This window comes from Anolis carolinensis, chromosome 1 (assembly GCF_035594765.1).
Source record: "Anolis carolinensis isolate JA03-04 chromosome 1, rAnoCar3.1.pri, whole genome shotgun sequence".
NCBI classification, from domain to species: Eukaryota; Metazoa; Chordata; class Lepidosauria; order Squamata; family Dactyloidae; genus Anolis; species Anolis carolinensis.
The window spans coordinates 302,010,386-302,027,402 of NC_085841.1; the positions used below are offsets into that span (position 1 = coordinate 302,010,386).

Sequence of the window (17,017 nt, forward strand, 5' to 3'; positions counted from 1 at the left end):
GTACTCTGTGAATTCACACTAATGGAGAGGCTGCGCCTGCGCAGGTCCCAACGGAAACTCTTCCCAAGCTGAAGTTTAAATTTTGGCGGTAGCCACGCCCCTCCGTTCCCGGAGGGCATATAAGGCAGCCCTCGGCGTCTCCTCCCCAGTTCCTACGCCGCAAAGGCAACGAGAAAGGAAGAGGGTTTGCCAGAGGGGAAGGAAGGGCGGGCTTGTGTGAATTCACAGAGTACACTCGAAGAAACATGGTTACAGGTAAGCAACCTGTCCTTTTTCTTCGTGTACTCTGTGAATGCACACTAATGGAGACTAGCAAGCTTAGGTCTCGGAGGCGGGCTAAGCAAACCCTGACAACGAGAAAACTGTCCAAACATATGTTTATTAAACATGAAAACATCAAAAAACCCTGGTCCAAGGACCCATTAAGGTATTGCATCAAACACACGCCAAACACCGAGAGCAGTTCGGTAAGGCATGACATAACCCTTTAAGAGCACATGTGAAAAAAACAGGAAAACATCATTCCCCTAAGGGGGAAGGCAGTAGCAATAAGGCACGGATCATCAGGAGAGTAGTGCAAACATGTACCAAACAGGAAAAACAACAAGAGGGTCGCATGAGAAAAAAGCACCCACATAGAAGTCATAAATGCAGAAGGTTAGGACAAGCATGAGGACAAAACCGCCCTAGCAAAGGCGGCATCTTTCAAAGTTTTTTGGTCTAACCTGTAGTGAGACACAAATGTAAGGGGGTTAGACCAGATCGCTGCCTTGCAGATGGAGTCCAGGGAAATGCCCCTTAGGAAGGCAGTCGACGTGGAGAGACCTCTCGTCGAACGTGGGCGAACCGACGGGGGAGGAAGTCTTTTGGCTAGTTCATAGGCCAGTTCAATGGCCTGAGCAATCCAGTGTGAGAGTCTTTGAGAAGAAATAGGATTGCCCAGTTTATCTGGGGCATGGGCCACAAAAAGTTTTGGGGTCTTTCGAATGTCCTTAGTACGGTCCCGGTAGAACAGAAGTGCTCTACGCACATCAAGGAGGTGCAGTCTCCGCTCAAGGGGAGACGAGGGGTCTGGGAAGAAAGCGGGAAGGACAATGTCCTGGTTAAGGTGAAAAGCAGAGACCACCTTGGGAAGGAAGGTGATGTCCGGACGGAGAACGGCGCGGTCGTGATGAAAACGGAGGTAGGGTTCATCGACCCGAAGGGCCGCCAGCTCCGAGGGTCTGCGCGCTGAGGTTATGGCCACCAAGAAGGCAACTTTCCAAGAAAGGAGACGTAGGTCGGTCGAAGCCAGCGGTTCAAAGGGAGAGGCAGTAAGCTGAGAAAGTACAAGCTCGAGGTTCCACCCTGGAGTAGGAGGTTGAGTCGGTGGGCAGATGTTGTTGTATCCTTTCAAGAAGGTCTTGACAAGGTGGTCGGAGAATAGAGATGGTCTACCATGTTGTTGAAAACACCAGGATAGAGCGGCCAGGTAAGATTTCATAGAAGCAAGAGAAAGTTTTTGGTCTGCCAGAGACATAAGGAAGTCCAGTACAATCGGTACCGAGGTTGGAAAAACAGTAATTCCTCGGGAGCGAAGAAAGGAGCGAAAGCGAGAGACTTTATAAGTGTAGGCTCTGGTTGTAGCTGGTTTGTGAGCTGCGCGGAGGACCTCCTGTAGGTTTTGCGGGAGGGAGGTCAGGCGAGAATCCTCCAAGCAGTGAGATGTAGAGAGGGGAGATCCGGGTGGAGGATCTGGCCGTTCTCCCTGGATAAGAGGTGTGGCAGAAGAGGTAGAGTGAAGAAGGTCGCCTTGGAGAGATGAAGAAGAGCCGGGAACCAAGATTGACGAGGCCAGGCTGGAGCTATCAGGATCGCCGACGTAGGTACCGACCGGAGTTTCTGCAGGACCTTCGGTATCAGAGGAAAGGGCGGAAAGAGATAGATCGGTTCCGCCGACCAGTCCAGAAGAAAGGCGTCTCCCAGGCAGCCTGGAGAGGAGGACGGGGGGAGTCTTGCCCCGTATCGGGGCAGCTGAGCGTTCTCGGGAGAAGCGAAAAGGTCTAGAGTGGGGAAGCCCCATTTGAGAAAAAGAGAGAGAAGAGTCTCGGGGTCGAGCATCCACTCGTGGGAGGAAGTCGTCATCCTGCTGAGGGCGTCTGCCAAGTTGTTCTGGATCCCGGGAAGGTGAATCGCCGAGATTTGGATGTTGCGGGCTATGCACCAATGCCACAGCTGGGAGGAGAGGAGCATCAGCTTCCTTGAACCCGTGCCACCCTGCTTGTTGATGTAAAAGACTGCTACCGTGTTGTCTGACTGAATGAGTACAGATGTCCGGGAGATCAGGCGTGAGAAGGCTCTCAGAGCCTTGAAGATAGCAAGGAGTTCGAGAAAGTTTATGTGATTTGCCTTCTCGGAGGGAGACCAAAGGCCCCGAACAGTGAGACCCTTCATGTGGGCTCCCCAGCCGAAGTTGGATGAGTCCGTGGTTATGGTAGTGGAGGGAGGAATTGGGTGGAACGGAAGACCCCTGCAAACGTTGGAGAGGGACTTCCACCAGAGAAGCGACCGACGAGCGTGAGGCGGGACCGAGAGAAACCTCGAGTTGGGGTGGCGGAATGGCTTGAAAGCGTCTATGAACCACCTTTGAAGAGGCCGGAGATGAAGCCTGGCGAACGGGGTCGTGAAGACTGTGGAGGCCATATGGCCGAGCAGTACCTGGATGGATCGAGCCCGAACCCTCCGGTGGGTCTCGCAGAAAATGATTTGTTGGCGAAGAGCTAGAAACCTGTCGAACGGAAGGGAGACAGTTTGAGCAATTGAGTCGAACAGGGCGCCGATGAAGCAGATTTTGTTCGACGGGGCGAGGTGAGATTTGTCGTGGTTTAATTGAAGACCGAGAGATTCTAGAAGACAGAGGGTGTAGTCGATGTGACGTCGGAGAAGGGCAGGGTCGGATTCGACCAGAAGCCAATCGTCTAGATATGGAAAGACTGTGATCCCTTGGAGCCGGAGGTGGGCAGCCACGACAGCGACGACTTTGGTAAAGACCCTTGGGGCCGTAGCGAGGCCAAAGGGTAAAACGGTGAACTGGTAGGTCTGGTCGAGAACTTTGAAAGAAAGGAAGCGCCTGTGGTTTTCTCGAATCGCCACGTGGAAATAGGCGTCTCGAAGGTCTATAGACACGAAGTAGTCTCCGCGCTGAAGCATCGGGAGGATGGAGGCGATGGAGACCATCCTGAACTTGGTTGGACGTATGAAGACATTGAGCATGCGTAAGTCCAGAATTGGGCGGAGGCCCCCACCCCTCTTCGGGACCGTAAAGTATCTGGAGAAGAAGCCTTGAGGGTCCTGTACCGATGGAGAAGGCCGAATAGCCCCCTTGGCGAGAAGGGCGTCGACCTCTGCGAGAATTTCTTGAGAAGGGTTGGAGAGAAGGACTTGGCCCGTGGGCGGGAGTTCTTCGAATTCTAAGGCATAGCCTTCTTGGACAATTTTGAGAACCCAGGCATCTGAAGTAATAGATTTCCACCGGTGAAAGAAGGGAGCCAGGCGGTCTAGAAAGAGACCATGAGGTTGATTTGGTGAGAGGGAGGGGTGTGGAGGCATGAGATCTGCATCGGTACCGTAGAAAGAGTCTTTGGAAAGAGAGATGGCGTCAGGAACGCCGGAGAGGTTGGGCAGCAGTGGGGGTGGCTCGGCCGCGTTGTCTTTGTGGCTGAGCGGCCCGACGGGGTTGCTGGCGATTTTGGTTGTTTGATACCGAGGGACGCCGGAAGGATTGATGGCGGTAAGAAGGAGGCGGGAAGCGACGAAAGCGTTGAGGAAACCACTTGGTGCGGTGAACCTGGGGTTGATCGCCGCATTTAGTGGCCAGAACTTTAAAATCGTGGTTGGTTTTTAGCTTGTCGTCGGTGCCAGAGTTAAAGAGGCCCATGGCGTCGAAGGGGAGGTCTTCGATGACCTGCCTCGAGGAGGAAGACAGACCGGAAGATCTCAGCCAGGCGTGGCGACGAATAGCAATGGCGTGGGCAATCATCTTGCCGGCCGTGTCGCCCGTATGCTTAGCCATCTGGATTTGATGATGCGCTAACGAATCGGCCTCTTGCTGGAGGGTGGACATGACGGACCGGTCTTCATCTGACAATTTAGAGAAGAAGGGCTGAGCTTTCTCCCAAAGGATCTGCTGGTATGCCCCCATACAGGCCCCATAGTTCGCCATTCTACAGAGTAGAAGAGCTCCGGAATAGAGCTTTCGACCGACCGCGTCGAACCTCTTGCCCTCTCTGTCTGCAGGGGTAGTGGATTCACGGCCGGAAGACTGAGAAGCTTTAACGACCATGGAGTTCGGGTCGGGATGGTGTTTAAGCCATTCTAAAGTGTCGTCATCTGTACGATACCAAGACTCGATTCTCTTCGAGGTAGGAGGGATCGAGGAAGGAGTCTTCCACGAAGATTGGATGACATCTAGGAGATAAGGCAAAAATGGCAACAGCGTGGCTGGAGGGGCCTGGGCTTGGACCCGTTTGAAGACTGGATCAGTAACTGCCTTGGAAGTCTGTTTGATTTCTAGACCCAGGGCGTCGGCCATTCTAATCATTTGTTCGGAGAAAGCCCGAATGTTGTCGGTAGGCGAAGGAGGGTCCACCTCATAGGCGTCATGAGGAGGAGAGAGATCAAGGCCTAAGGATACCACCGAGGCCGAGAGAGCTGAATCAGGGCGATCTATATCGATCTCATCGTCCCCAGCCCCTTGAGGGGACTGGGGGGGAGATGACAACACAGTTTCTGGTGGCGGCAAAGCCTCAAGAGCAGAAGCCATCTGTAGCCGAGTATCCTTGGAGGCCGAGGCCTGGGCCGCTCGAGCCAGGCGAGTGGTCTGTCTACCCCGTTCCGGTGTCGAGGTCGGGGGGAAAAGCTGCTGGCGAGACTGACGATGGGAGACAGCAGGTCGAGGAGATGGCACCCTGACCACTGTCTGAGTGGAGTGGTGGGGTGAGTCCTGCAACTCGCCATCAGAAAGTTGCTGAGGAGAAGTTTGGCGAGGTCGCTGAGCAGGAGCGATCGGAGAGGACCTTCTAGAAGAAGTCGCCGAAGAAAGGACGTCCATCTTGGAGGAAGCAGAAGAGGAAGAGCGTTGGGTTGCCCTCTTCTTAGCGAGTGGTTGTTTTGATGGAACCCTCAGGGATTTTCCCGGCGTGGGAGGGACCATTGCTGAGTCGGATTGGGTCCGACGAGCTTCCTCGTGAGCCCTTTTAAGGGCGATCTTCATCGCAGAGGTCGACGGAGGAGCCCCAAGATGGGATCGGGCCGAAGATACGGAAGCCACCGAGCTCGATGTCGAGGAAGGGCCGACCCGGCCAGAACGCGTTGTCACCGTAGCCGTGGTGAGTGTGCACGGTGGTTTAGCAGCCTTAGACGATCTGGAGGCTCTGGACGCCTTAGACGAGACCGAAGGGGCTTTAGCTGTTGAAGCCGACATCGAACCCGGATTAAGCGGCGGCTTCGTGCCCGAAGTCGACGGAGCGGGTTCAGGGGCAAGCGATTTTTTGTAAAGCGCCGCTCTAAGCCTCGCGGCTCTATTCTTTCTAGCCTGAGCCGTTAGGGCCAGGCAGAAGCGGCAGGTACCGACGACATGTGCCTCTCCGAGGCAGTAGAGGCACTTGGCGTGGCCGTCGGAATCAGGAATTTTAGCGGCACACTGAGTGCAGCGCTTGAAGCGAGTCGTAGACATGAGAATCCGAAGTGAACCTTGCGGCGGGAAAAAAGGAACTGGGGAGGAGACGCCGAGGGCTGCCTTATATGCCCTCCGGGAACGGAGGGGCGTGGCTACCGCCAAAATTTAAACTTCAGCTTGGGAAGAGTTTCCGTTGGGACCTGCGCAGGCGCAGCCTCTCCATTAGTGTGCATTCACAGAGTACACGAAGAAAAAATATCCATATCCATATCCATATCTATATCTATATCTATATCTATCTCTCTCTCTCTCTCTCTCTCTCTCTCTCTCTCTCTATATATATATATATATATATATATATCCTTCCCAATTGAATACATCATTAAAAGTATACCACATCACAAACACTAAGAAATTACAAGGAACTGATCATCTTATTTTATTCAGTCCTTGTACAACTGCTGGGGACTGACAGGACAAACCAAAAACATTCTTCCATTGCTGAAGATTTAATCTGGAGTAAAATTCAAATATTGCTAAAGGCTTTGAAGATCTGGTCTTTTGAAATCATAGTTATATTTCTCAGAGTTGCACACAGTCTACCTTCCCTTGTGGTTTGTTCCTTTTATATCTCTTGCTTTCTTTACCAAGGATTCACCGTCCCCTTCACCTGTGACTGATTTGGACAGACTCACCTGTGGAAGGAAATTTGGACGAGGTGTGAGTCTAGGAGGAGGGATGAACTGTGGCACTTTGATGGGCTGAGGAGGCGTAGCTTGAACCTGCTGAACAACAGGAGCATGGTCAGGAGGTGGTGGTCAGATTTAACAAAGCCATGTATTTAATGAGTTATTCCAACAACATGCAAATAAAACTTGCCCCTCATATGACAACAAAAAGTGCAACCCTTCCCCCCCCCCCCGAAATGAACCAAACCTCTTGCTTCAACCAACATTAATGTAATTCTGATGAGCGAAACAGCCTGTAATTATGAAGTAAAAATACTGGGATGTAAAAGCAAAGATATTATCAGTTTTAGAATAAATGATCTCAGTAGTTTTTGCACTGTCAGATTTGTTTTATGAGTCAAACTCATGAATAATCAGAAAATATTATAAATCTAGCTGGCCATTTATATGGAGGTTCAAATTATGTGCAATTGTACTAAGGCTTAGTAACTTAGAGAAACAATTTGAAATGTTAGATAAGGGAATAAACATTCATAATCAAAATGGCTAAAAGGTTCAGATTATTTCACACAGCAGATTCTAGAACTTGTAGAATATAGTTTGTATACCAAGTAATTTGCTAGTGATAGCAAATGGGCTGCAAATAGATTTATTCACAGCCACAGCTCTGGATAAATTCTTATTTAGGTAGTAAAATTCTACTTTAGAAACTTTATTTGCACCTTACTTGCAGAGTTATATATTCTATTTCAAGTTACTTTTAACAGGTTTTAACAGCTGGGTTTTTTTGATGGGGTATTTCTCAGAATTATTAGCAAGAATGGTCTCACTAAGAAAGTCTGCTCTGCAGGCTGAAAAAATGCTGGAAAAATCTCAACACGCTACTTGAGGTTTTACTTGTGACTCTAAAAGTAGCAACAGATGGAAATATAGGTTAGCCTTATTACTATTATTTTTCTATAAGAATACAAAATTCAATTAAGTGATTAAAATGAGAAGCCATAGATATATATCTACACACACACACACACACACACACACACACACACATAAGCGCACACATTTGCCAAGCAGAATGGTGTAAAGACCATACAGGACTAACCATCATCCCATACCAATCATAAACATAAAAAGCACATGAGTGATTAGAATAGCAATGATACCAATCAGTTGCCAAAATAGTAAAAAGACAAAACAACACATAGCTATTCAGAAATATGTCCCATTTAATCCTGGTAACTGTGCATAGAATTGCAACTTAAGACAGTGAAAGTAAAAATATGGTCTTGGAATAATTTAAGCAGTTTCACAACTCCCTTCCATTCAAAAAGTTTACATAGTGTTTAACTATGGGATATAAACCCTTAAGCAAAATGGTCCACATACTTAAGTCTGGGTTACTAAGTCCACTTACCAATGTGACTGTATTTTTTGCCACTATTTGGACTGCCTCTGTTCCTGGACCAGTGATTTTATTTGTGGTCTGGAGGTTGACTGGCGTGTTCTGTGCATCAGTGCTAAGGACAGTTTTCTGGCTGCTATTGATGGCAGTCACCATGGCAATTGTAGGTCTCTGACCCACAACAGAGGCAGGCATGGTTGCTGTTGCTGCTTTCAGTACAAGAGGTAGTGTCTTAGTGGTGATCATAGAAGCTGTAGTTACAGTCTTCTAAGAGAAACAGAAAATATGCTTTTAAGAGTTTTTATCAAAAGCTGAGGAAACAATTCTTTTGAATTCAGAAGTGAAAAAACAGGAACAGATTAGTCTATGTTATAAACATTATCAGGGTGACTTTAAACACTGAAATTCAGCTGGAGAAAACTGGAACATTCATTAAATAGTACTTTTCAATAAATCAGGAACATAGACAACACTAAGCTCTAGTGAATAAAAATAACATCATATGCCTTGTCATATGATGACCTCTTATTATCTTCCTGTCACAAGGACCACTGCACATCTCCAGGTATTTGCAGAAGTACATCTTCTGTTAAAACTCTGCTTAAACACATGAACAAGAGCTGTTCAGTTGGTTCTAGAATGCTCACTAAACAAATGTGGGAGATTAGGAAGCCTCACTCCCTCTGTGTATTTCTGTTACTCTCCTCAGGACCATTTAAAAAGGAGAGCCTCCCATACCCTGAAAGCTCCTCATATGTATGCTTGCCCACAATGCCTTGCCTCATGCACGGAGGAGGAGTTGTTTAAAGCTACAGACAATGCGATTGCTGTAGCCCACTTTTGGTCTAAAACCATTTAGCTGTTTGTGATTCCTTTATTTTATCGCTTTTAAACTTATTTATTATGCAATGCTTTTGACACAAAATAAATAAATAAACCCTGAAAACTCTTCATATGATCCAGAACTGTGAAAAATTGAGGCCTCGCCCATATAGAGGGGCCTCCCTACTTCAAAATACTCCTCTATGGATGCAGAGGGTGACAAAAATGACAATAGAAGGGCTGTGGTTAGCGTGCTCTTACTTTCATGTATTTATTCACCCCACATTCCAGCACACATGAAAAGGGCTAGGCTTAATTGAGCAGCAAATAATTTCAAAAGAAAATCAGTCTGTGCTTTATAGATTATAACAAAGCCTTTGACTGTATAGAGCATGAAAATTATGGATCACTCTTAAAGAACTGGGTTGATTGTCCTCATGCATAACCTTTACTCAAGAGGCTACTGTTAGGATAGAATATGTAGAAATTGAATGGTTTCTAATTGGCAAGGCTTTTTTATCACTCTGTTTCATTTGATTGCTGAACCTTATCAAACATGAAGCAGGGTTGGATTCAGAGGAAGGAGCCTGAACTCTCTGTTTAGATTACAAAACTGTCACACTTTGGTTATATCATGAGAAAGCATGCCTCACTAGAAAAGGCAAAAAAAAAAGTTCGCTAATATAGAAGGCTGTAGGAAACGAGGAAGACCACCTTTTAGATGGATAGATTTAATCAAAAAAGCCATGGCTTAAAGTCTGCAAAACCCGAGCAAGGCTCATGATAATAGGCCAACTCAAGAGTTTTCTCATTTCAATTTTTTATCGTGTCAGAAGCAAATGGAGAATATACTCCAAGTCGCTTCTGGTCTGAGAGAATCGGCTGTCTACAAAGACTTTGCCCAGGGTATGCACTGATGTGTTATCATTCTGTGGGCAACTTCTCTCATATCCCCGCATGGGAAGCAGGGGCTGACAGACAAGAGCTCACCCCATCTTGCAGATTCAAACCACCGACCTTCAGGTCTTCAGGTCAGCAGTTCAGCCAACACAAGGGTTTAAACCACTGAACCACCGCGGCTCCCTTTTCAAGTTGATTTGATGGCAGTTAACAACAAAATTCAATAACCACTGCAGAAAATCTAACTGACATTCAATGACGCATGCAGATAGCCTGGGTTACATTGTTAACTCAATATGTTAACTTTCAAAAACTACCTTTACCTATTAAAGGAAAGAGTTAAGTGCTTTCTAAGAAACATCCTAAACTTATGTGTATGAGGAAAAGCACTGAAGCAATTTTAAGACAATTTCACTAGAGGGCTCTTTAGCGTTGAACATAGCTTTATACAAATACACTAAATGACCTGGAAGTTAAACTCAAAGTGTACAGCATAGATTAGCATGATATTCCTTCTACAAACAACATTCTTGACAAATGCAGATGCTAGTCCTATAATAATTTACAATCTACTCTTAAAATATTGAAAATATTTATTAATACACATTTACCCTCCCATAATTCAGCATTCCCTTGATTTGTATCAATCTTTTATTTAAAAAAAACCCATTAATTCTAACCACCATATGAAAATTTAAAACAATCAAAATTGAAAAAGTTTCTGAATTGGGTTTAACCAGTAGAATATTTACTTCCATATGAACCATTTTCATAAAAACTAGAATCTAGTTAATTTAAAAAGTATCCTTTATGTATGAGCATATACATACATAAAAACATTTATCATATGGCATTTGTAGTAGAAAAATATACATCTTTTCTCCTTTGTTAGACATACACATTCTAAAAGTAATGATGTATTTATATGCTTCCCTTCACAATCTTATGCAAAGAAAGATGTCTTATACTGCCAGTCAACTGATTCATGTGGCCCTCTAGGGCATCAGATATGAGTTGTTTCCTAACTGCCTGGGTTCTCCCATATTCAAAGACATTTCTGTGGACAAAAACTAAGTATATTTATGTGCCACGTCTTAAATCAAGATCTTCCTCTCACTCATATACCCATGACATATCCCAAATGTCACCAAACTATCCAGAAGAGGACTCTGTGAGCCACTTCAAGATTTGGGTCAGGTGCTTTGCTCAGATTTTGCCAGAAGGGACTTTTTAAGCAAACAGCAATGTGTACTTTTCTAGGAGGTACTTTATGGGGTGTTCAGGAGAGTTGGAAGATAGAATTACCCAAACTGTTCACAATAATAATAATAATAATAATAATAATAATAATAATAATAATAATAAGCTTTATTTGTATCCCGACACCACCTCTCCAAAGGGACTCGAGGTGGCTCACAGAAAGTGCTCAATAGTGCAACAATATACAAGTACAACAAAATATGGAAAAGTATAAATGACCCAATTACATTTGAAACAGCAATAAAACTCCTATTAATTTAAAGGATGCTATAAAACTCAGCAAGCTACAAAAACAGCAGCTGTATCAGCCTCCATAAAGTGCATACATGAAACAAATCACTAATCCTCAAATGTGGTGATTAAAGCCAATATCACTAAACATGGCCAAAGGCTGGTTTAAAAAGGCATATTTTCAGGTGACTGATATCTAGCACCTGCCAACAACTGAGTGCAAGACAAGCTTGTCAGTGTCTCTACTCCTGATGCAATTAAATCCATATCTTTGGTCCTTGTCTATGTAGCTACCCTATAGATTTGTGCCACATAGGCATGTGTGAAGACTACAGCCTTAATCAAATGTGCTTGAGCCATATTTGTGTTATGCAGACCACAATCCAGCATGTCAATGTGGATCTGGAGATCCCCTCAAGAATGTGGTAGACTGTATGTCTTTTGTTCTCCATAAGTGTATTTTCACTGCGACCACCATTCAGAGGAGTTAAGGTAGAAGAAAGACAAGAACAGTTCCAGGAATCTCTTGAAAAGAATGCTAATATTCAGCAAGATGAATGGAACTGGTATCAAAGTGACCAAGTCATCATCAACTTTTCACAGATGTTCCTGGAACAAAAAGCACTGGCATTCTTCTGTCTAACTTTATAGCGGCTACAAAGGGCACTTCAAATGCAGGATATGAAGAGAGACTTTAAGGAGATGTTCAAATATTAGTGGGGATACGTATTTTGTGCTACTTTTATACCTTGACTCCGGGCAAGAGAGTAACCCATTAAATGAATTATTAAAGCTGCTTAAAATGATGGTGAAGTGTGGGGGGGGAGGGGAGGGGACGGGCCTACCACATTGTTTTATGCTATGGAAACATAATTGCTCCTTGCAAGATTAGTAAGAAGTAGCTTATAGGGTTGGTGTCCCTAAGTGTAGATGCAAGGTAGACATGATTGTAGAAAATGATTAGAACTGAATGTTTTCTCCTTACAGCACAGCTGCACAATCTGTTGGTGTTGTGAACTTCAACTTCCAGAATTCTTGACTATTGGACAAGCTGGCAAGGGCTTCTGGGAGTGGGAGGCCCAAACACCTGGAAAGCCACAGATTGTGCAGGCCTGCCTTAGATGAGTCCTTCTTAGGGGCTGAGTTGATTGACATGGCCATGAATCTCTTCCAACAAGGTTTTGAGGTGGTTTTACTACATTCACCCAAGACATGTAGTTCAATAAGCTAGGATTGTTTAGACAGCGGATGAAATGCTTTCTTACGAATTCCCTGGAAATCAGTGGATTCAGAGCTGGCAATTGTGATTGAGGGGCTAGCTATTTGCATCCTAGTGGTACAGTAGATGTCTCTGATTTCTTAAGCAATCCACAATTTGTGCAAAGTCAAGAAAGTCAGGTCTATGGGTAAAATCCTTGAATGAATTTCCTCATTCAAGGAAATATGAAAGATTATTCCAAAACTGTTACTGGAATAAAAAGTGGGACATGGGAATAAGAGTAAGGACTTTGGGCTGGGGGAGGATAATTGATTCCTTTGAGACATATCCCAGTAAGAGGTTATCGGGAGGAAGAGTGCAAAATGGCTACATGTCTTGATAACTGGTCAGAGAAAGCTAGTTTGCTGGGTTCCAAATGTAATTTCATTTGATTCCTCTAGGACTCTGCTGCACAACAGGGATAAACTATAGGTGCTGCTATCAAGGTCAACTTTGTGGTCACCACATGGTCAATTTGCGTAATTGTGATCTTGGTTGCCTCCCTAATAATTTACTTGTTAGTTTACATCATGCTAACCCCTGGCAAGCAGGGCTGGACATGGTGCATGGGGAGCAAAGCTGCAGGCAAACGCAGAGAGATTTGTCTTTTAATCTCACCACTCTGAGACGTATTTTTGCCTTGGCTTTTCTAGGCTTATTCTTGTTTTTAATTCCAGACACCATGAGGGAGACAGAAAGATTTTTGTTTGTTTGTTTAAGCTAAGAAAGTTAAGATTGAAAGGAGGACACTAAAATAAAGAAGGTAAGAATGAATAAGAAATAGAAGTTTTTACAAGATTAATAATAATAATAATAATAATAATAATAATAATAATAATAATAATAATAATGATAATAAAAACTTTATTTCTAGACCACCCTCTCTCCCCAAAGGGACTCAGGACGATTAACATACATATAAATGGCAAACATTCAATGCCACAATTTCTTCATAATATCAAAAGTATAAAATGACAATAACATACACATTATAATAAAAATTCCACATTAAAGACAATGAATTTAAACATGAAAATCAGTAAAAACATAATTGCACAGAGCAAGTGTATACCTGGACCAGTTAAGGTGACCAAGTTGCTGAAAATGTTGTTTCACTTAGACCATAGCTGCTATGGGGTGGCAGTTATGTTAGTCCTCCTCCTCTCCGTATGCTAAGGTGCAGAGATGTGTTTTTAACTGTTTCTTAAAGGAGAGGAGGGTGGGGGACATTTTTATTTCTTTAGGGAGGGAGTTCCAGAGGCGGGGGGAGATCACGGAGAAGGCCCCCTCTCTCGTTCCCACCAGCCGTGCTTGTGACGGGGGTGGGACTGAGAGCAGGGCCTCCTCTGCTGACCGAAGTGCCAGAGATGGTCTATACAGGGAGATGCAATTTGACAAATAGCCTGGACCTGAGCCATTTAGGGTTTTATAGGTAATGTCCAGCACTTTGTATTTAGCTTGGAAACGTACCGGCAGCCAGTGCAGCTGCTGCAACATGGGAGTGGTTCTCTCCCTGTACAGGGCTCCAGTTAGTAACCTGGCTGCTGATTGCTGAACTAGCTGTAGTTTCCAAACTATCTTCAAAGGCAGCCCCATGTAGAGAGCGTTGCAGTAGTCCAAACAGGATGTGACTAAGGCGTGGACTACCATGGCCAAGTCCGGCGTCTCAAGGTATGGGCGCAGCTGGCACACAAGTTTTAGCTGTGCGAAGGCGCTCCTGGCCACCACCGACACCTGGGGTTCCAGGGTCAACGATAAGTCCAGGAGCACTCCCAGACTGATAACCTCTGTCTTCAGGAGGAGTGCGACCTCATCCAGCACAGGTTGTAATCCCACACCCTGGTCCGCCTTACGGCTGACCAGGAGTACCTCTCTCTTGTCTGGATTTAGTTTCAGTTTGTTGGCCCTCATCCAGTCCATCACTGATGACAGGCATTGGTTTAGGATCAGAACAGCATCCTTGTCTTTTGGTGGAAAGAAGTAATAGAGTTGGGTGTCGTCTGCGTAAATTGGACACCGAACTCCAAAACTCCGGATGATCTCTCCCAGCAGTTTCATGTAAATATTAAACAGTATGGGGGACAGAATTGAACCCTGAGGGATCCCACAGGCCACAGGCCAGGAAGTCGAACAGGAGTCCCCCAGCTCCATCATCTGGGTCCGCCCCTCCAGGAAGGTCTGGAGCCACTGTAAAACAGTGTCCCCAAGCCCTATCCCAGAGAGACAGCCCAGAAGGATACCATGGTCGATGATATTGAAAGCCGCTGAGAGGTTCAGGAGAACCAGCAGTGACACACTCCCCCTGTCTAGTTCTCTTCGTAGATCATCCACCAAGGCAACCAATGCTGTTTTGGTTCTGTAACCAGGCCTGAAACCAGATTGAGATGGATCCAGATAATCGGTGTCTTCCAAGAAACTTTGGTGTTGTGAAGCCACCACCTTCCCTAGAACCTTGCCCAAGAAGGGGAGATTTGATACTGGCCTATAGTTATTCAGGTCAGTGGGATCCAGTGCTGATTTCTTTAATAGAGGTCTTACAACTGCCTCCTTGAATCTAATTGGCATTATACCTTGGGTCAAGGAGTCATTAACCAGCACCTTCACCCACTCTGCCAGCCCCCCCCCCCCCCACTCCGGCTGATTTTATAAGTCAGGATGGGCAAGGGTCTAGAGAACAAGCAGTCGGCCTCATTTCTCCCAAGATCTTGTCCACATCCTCAGGCTGAACTAACTGAAAGGAATCCATTAAACAGGGACAAGCAGATGCCTCATTTACATCCACAAAGACTGCACTAATATTGGTGTCTAAGTCAGAGCAGATCCGGGCAACTTTATCCGCAAAAAACCTAGCATATTCATCGCAATGAGCTGCTGGTTGGGCAGGGGTCCCTGGATGGGCAGGGTTTTAAAGTCCCCATACCACTCGAAACAGCTCTCTTGGGCGGTTCTTTGCGGATGCAATATTGATGGCAATGTATGATTTTTCTGCCGCCTTCATTGCCGCAGAATAGGCTCTTAAATAGGCTCGGTCAAACTCGCTGTGCGAAGCCAATGCTGCTCTAGTCTCTGTTTCACTTGCTTCATCGCCGCCAGCTCCCTGTTGTACCAGGGGGCTGACTTAGACCTGCACTGTGAAAGAAGACACTCAGGAGTGATTGTGTCAACTGCCCTGGTCACTTCCGTGTTATAGAGGTCTGCCAGGGTTTCGACAGAATCACCTACCGAAGTGGCAGGAAAATCCCCAAGAGCTGTCAGGAATCCATCAGGATTCATAAGCCTCCTGGGGCGGACCTTCCTAATTGGCCCTCCACCCCTGCGAAGGTTTAGAGCCCCAGTGAGTCTAAACCTGACCAGGTAGTGATTGGACCTTGATAAAGGAACTGTGGACAGTTCCTCCACAATACCGTCACCATCATCATCCCAAGATACAGGTGAGATCTTTAGGATGGAAAAGTCTAAAAAAGTCTTCTGGGCAAGGGAAGGAAGAAGCTGGTGGTATTTTATTGGCCTAACATCAAATCACATGTTCTTGCATCTCCAGAGTACTGACTAGAATAAAACTAGAATTTCCCAAATGCCTCAAAAGCACCTCTTAGAAAATCACATAATATATTTCTTTTATTTAAAGCTGAACTTTCTGCTTACAGAGTCAAAACAGAAGTGCATTTCACCATATATATCTATTATTGTAGGGAGAAAACTTACATGGTCCCTTGCATTATTTATCAAAATATCTTAAACAAATCATTTATAGTGTACGTTTTGTAACATTACAAACACTGGATCAACAAACAATAGTGAACAATTTAACCAACAACAACAAAGTGATTTCTCATTGGCTACCTTTGCCCTGGCAACTGTAAAATAAACAAAATACAAGAAATTAATCTGTATATTCAAAGCTGGAATTGTGACCTGTGTTTCCAAGTATTAATTGGCATCAGAATATAGTTATTCTGTGAGAATCAATTTTTTTTACAACTTGAATATCATATTACTAATTCTAGTTTTCCGTCTTTTCTTTTTTAAAAAAAACTTAGTTAAAGCAATTGCAGGTAAGCTAAACATTGCAGTGGGGATTGTTACTAAACCAAAAATTGACCAAAATCCTACATTATTTTCTACAAAAAACTTTCCAGGTGAAACAGCATCTAAATACTTTTTTGAACGTACACATTTTTTCTGTTTAAATGAGAGAACTGCAGTATTACAGTAGAATCTCGGTTATCTGATTTAAACAGGCAGACCCCAACTCGGGTTACCCAGATTAATCAGATAACCCAGATTCTAGGCCCAGGCGCCTAGCAGAGGGAGGAAATTAATCCCTCCGTCAGGTACTTGGACCTAGGGAGGGAAGTGTAAGGCATGCCGCTGCTTAGCGGCATGTCTCACGCTTCTCTAAAGGCCCAAGCGCTGGGTGAAGGGAGAAAACTCCCTCCGCTCGGTGCTTGGGCCCAGGGAAGCAGGCCACGATCGCTGCTGCAGCAGCAGCAATCACGGGCCGCTTACTCCCTGCCTCTACCTCTCCTCTCACGAGAAGGAGCTCCTTCTCACAAGAGGAGAGAGAGAGAGGGTAGTGCCCTGCCTCTTCCTCCTCTCGCGCAAAGGAGCTCCTTCTCGCGAGAGGAGAGGGAGAGGCTGGAGGAAGCGGCCCGCAATTACTGCAGCAGCAGCAGTGATCGAGGCCTGCTTCCCTGGGCTGAGCCCTCGCCCCTTGGGAAGCAGCCCACGAGTGCTGCTAGGCAGCGGCGCTCATGGGCTCCTTCCAAGGGGTGACGGCTCCTTTGGGAGGGGGAGGA

General features: G+C 45.5%; 1 protein-coding gene across 10 annotated transcripts in view; it reads right to left on the bottom strand.

Moving 5' to 3' along the window:
- phf21a (PHD finger protein 21A) overlaps window positions 1–17,017 on the bottom strand; it is a 176,057-nt gene that overhangs the window by 38,737 nt on the left and 120,303 nt on the right. For 5 of the 10 annotated variants that reach the window (XM_062967938.1, XM_062967932.1, XM_062967942.1 and 2 more), the window contains exons 7-8: window positions 7,760–8,014; window positions 6,352–6,441 (exon numbers count right to left, since the gene is read on the bottom strand). In XM_062967938.1, the coding sequence (XP_062824008.1) occupies window positions 6,352–6,441; window positions 7,760–8,014 (345 nt within the window). The remainder of the gene's footprint in view (window positions 1–6,351; window positions 6,442–7,759; window positions 8,015–17,017) is intronic. The other 5 variants (XM_062967933.1, XM_062967940.1, XM_062967937.1 and 2 more) reach the window with 2 other exon arrangements.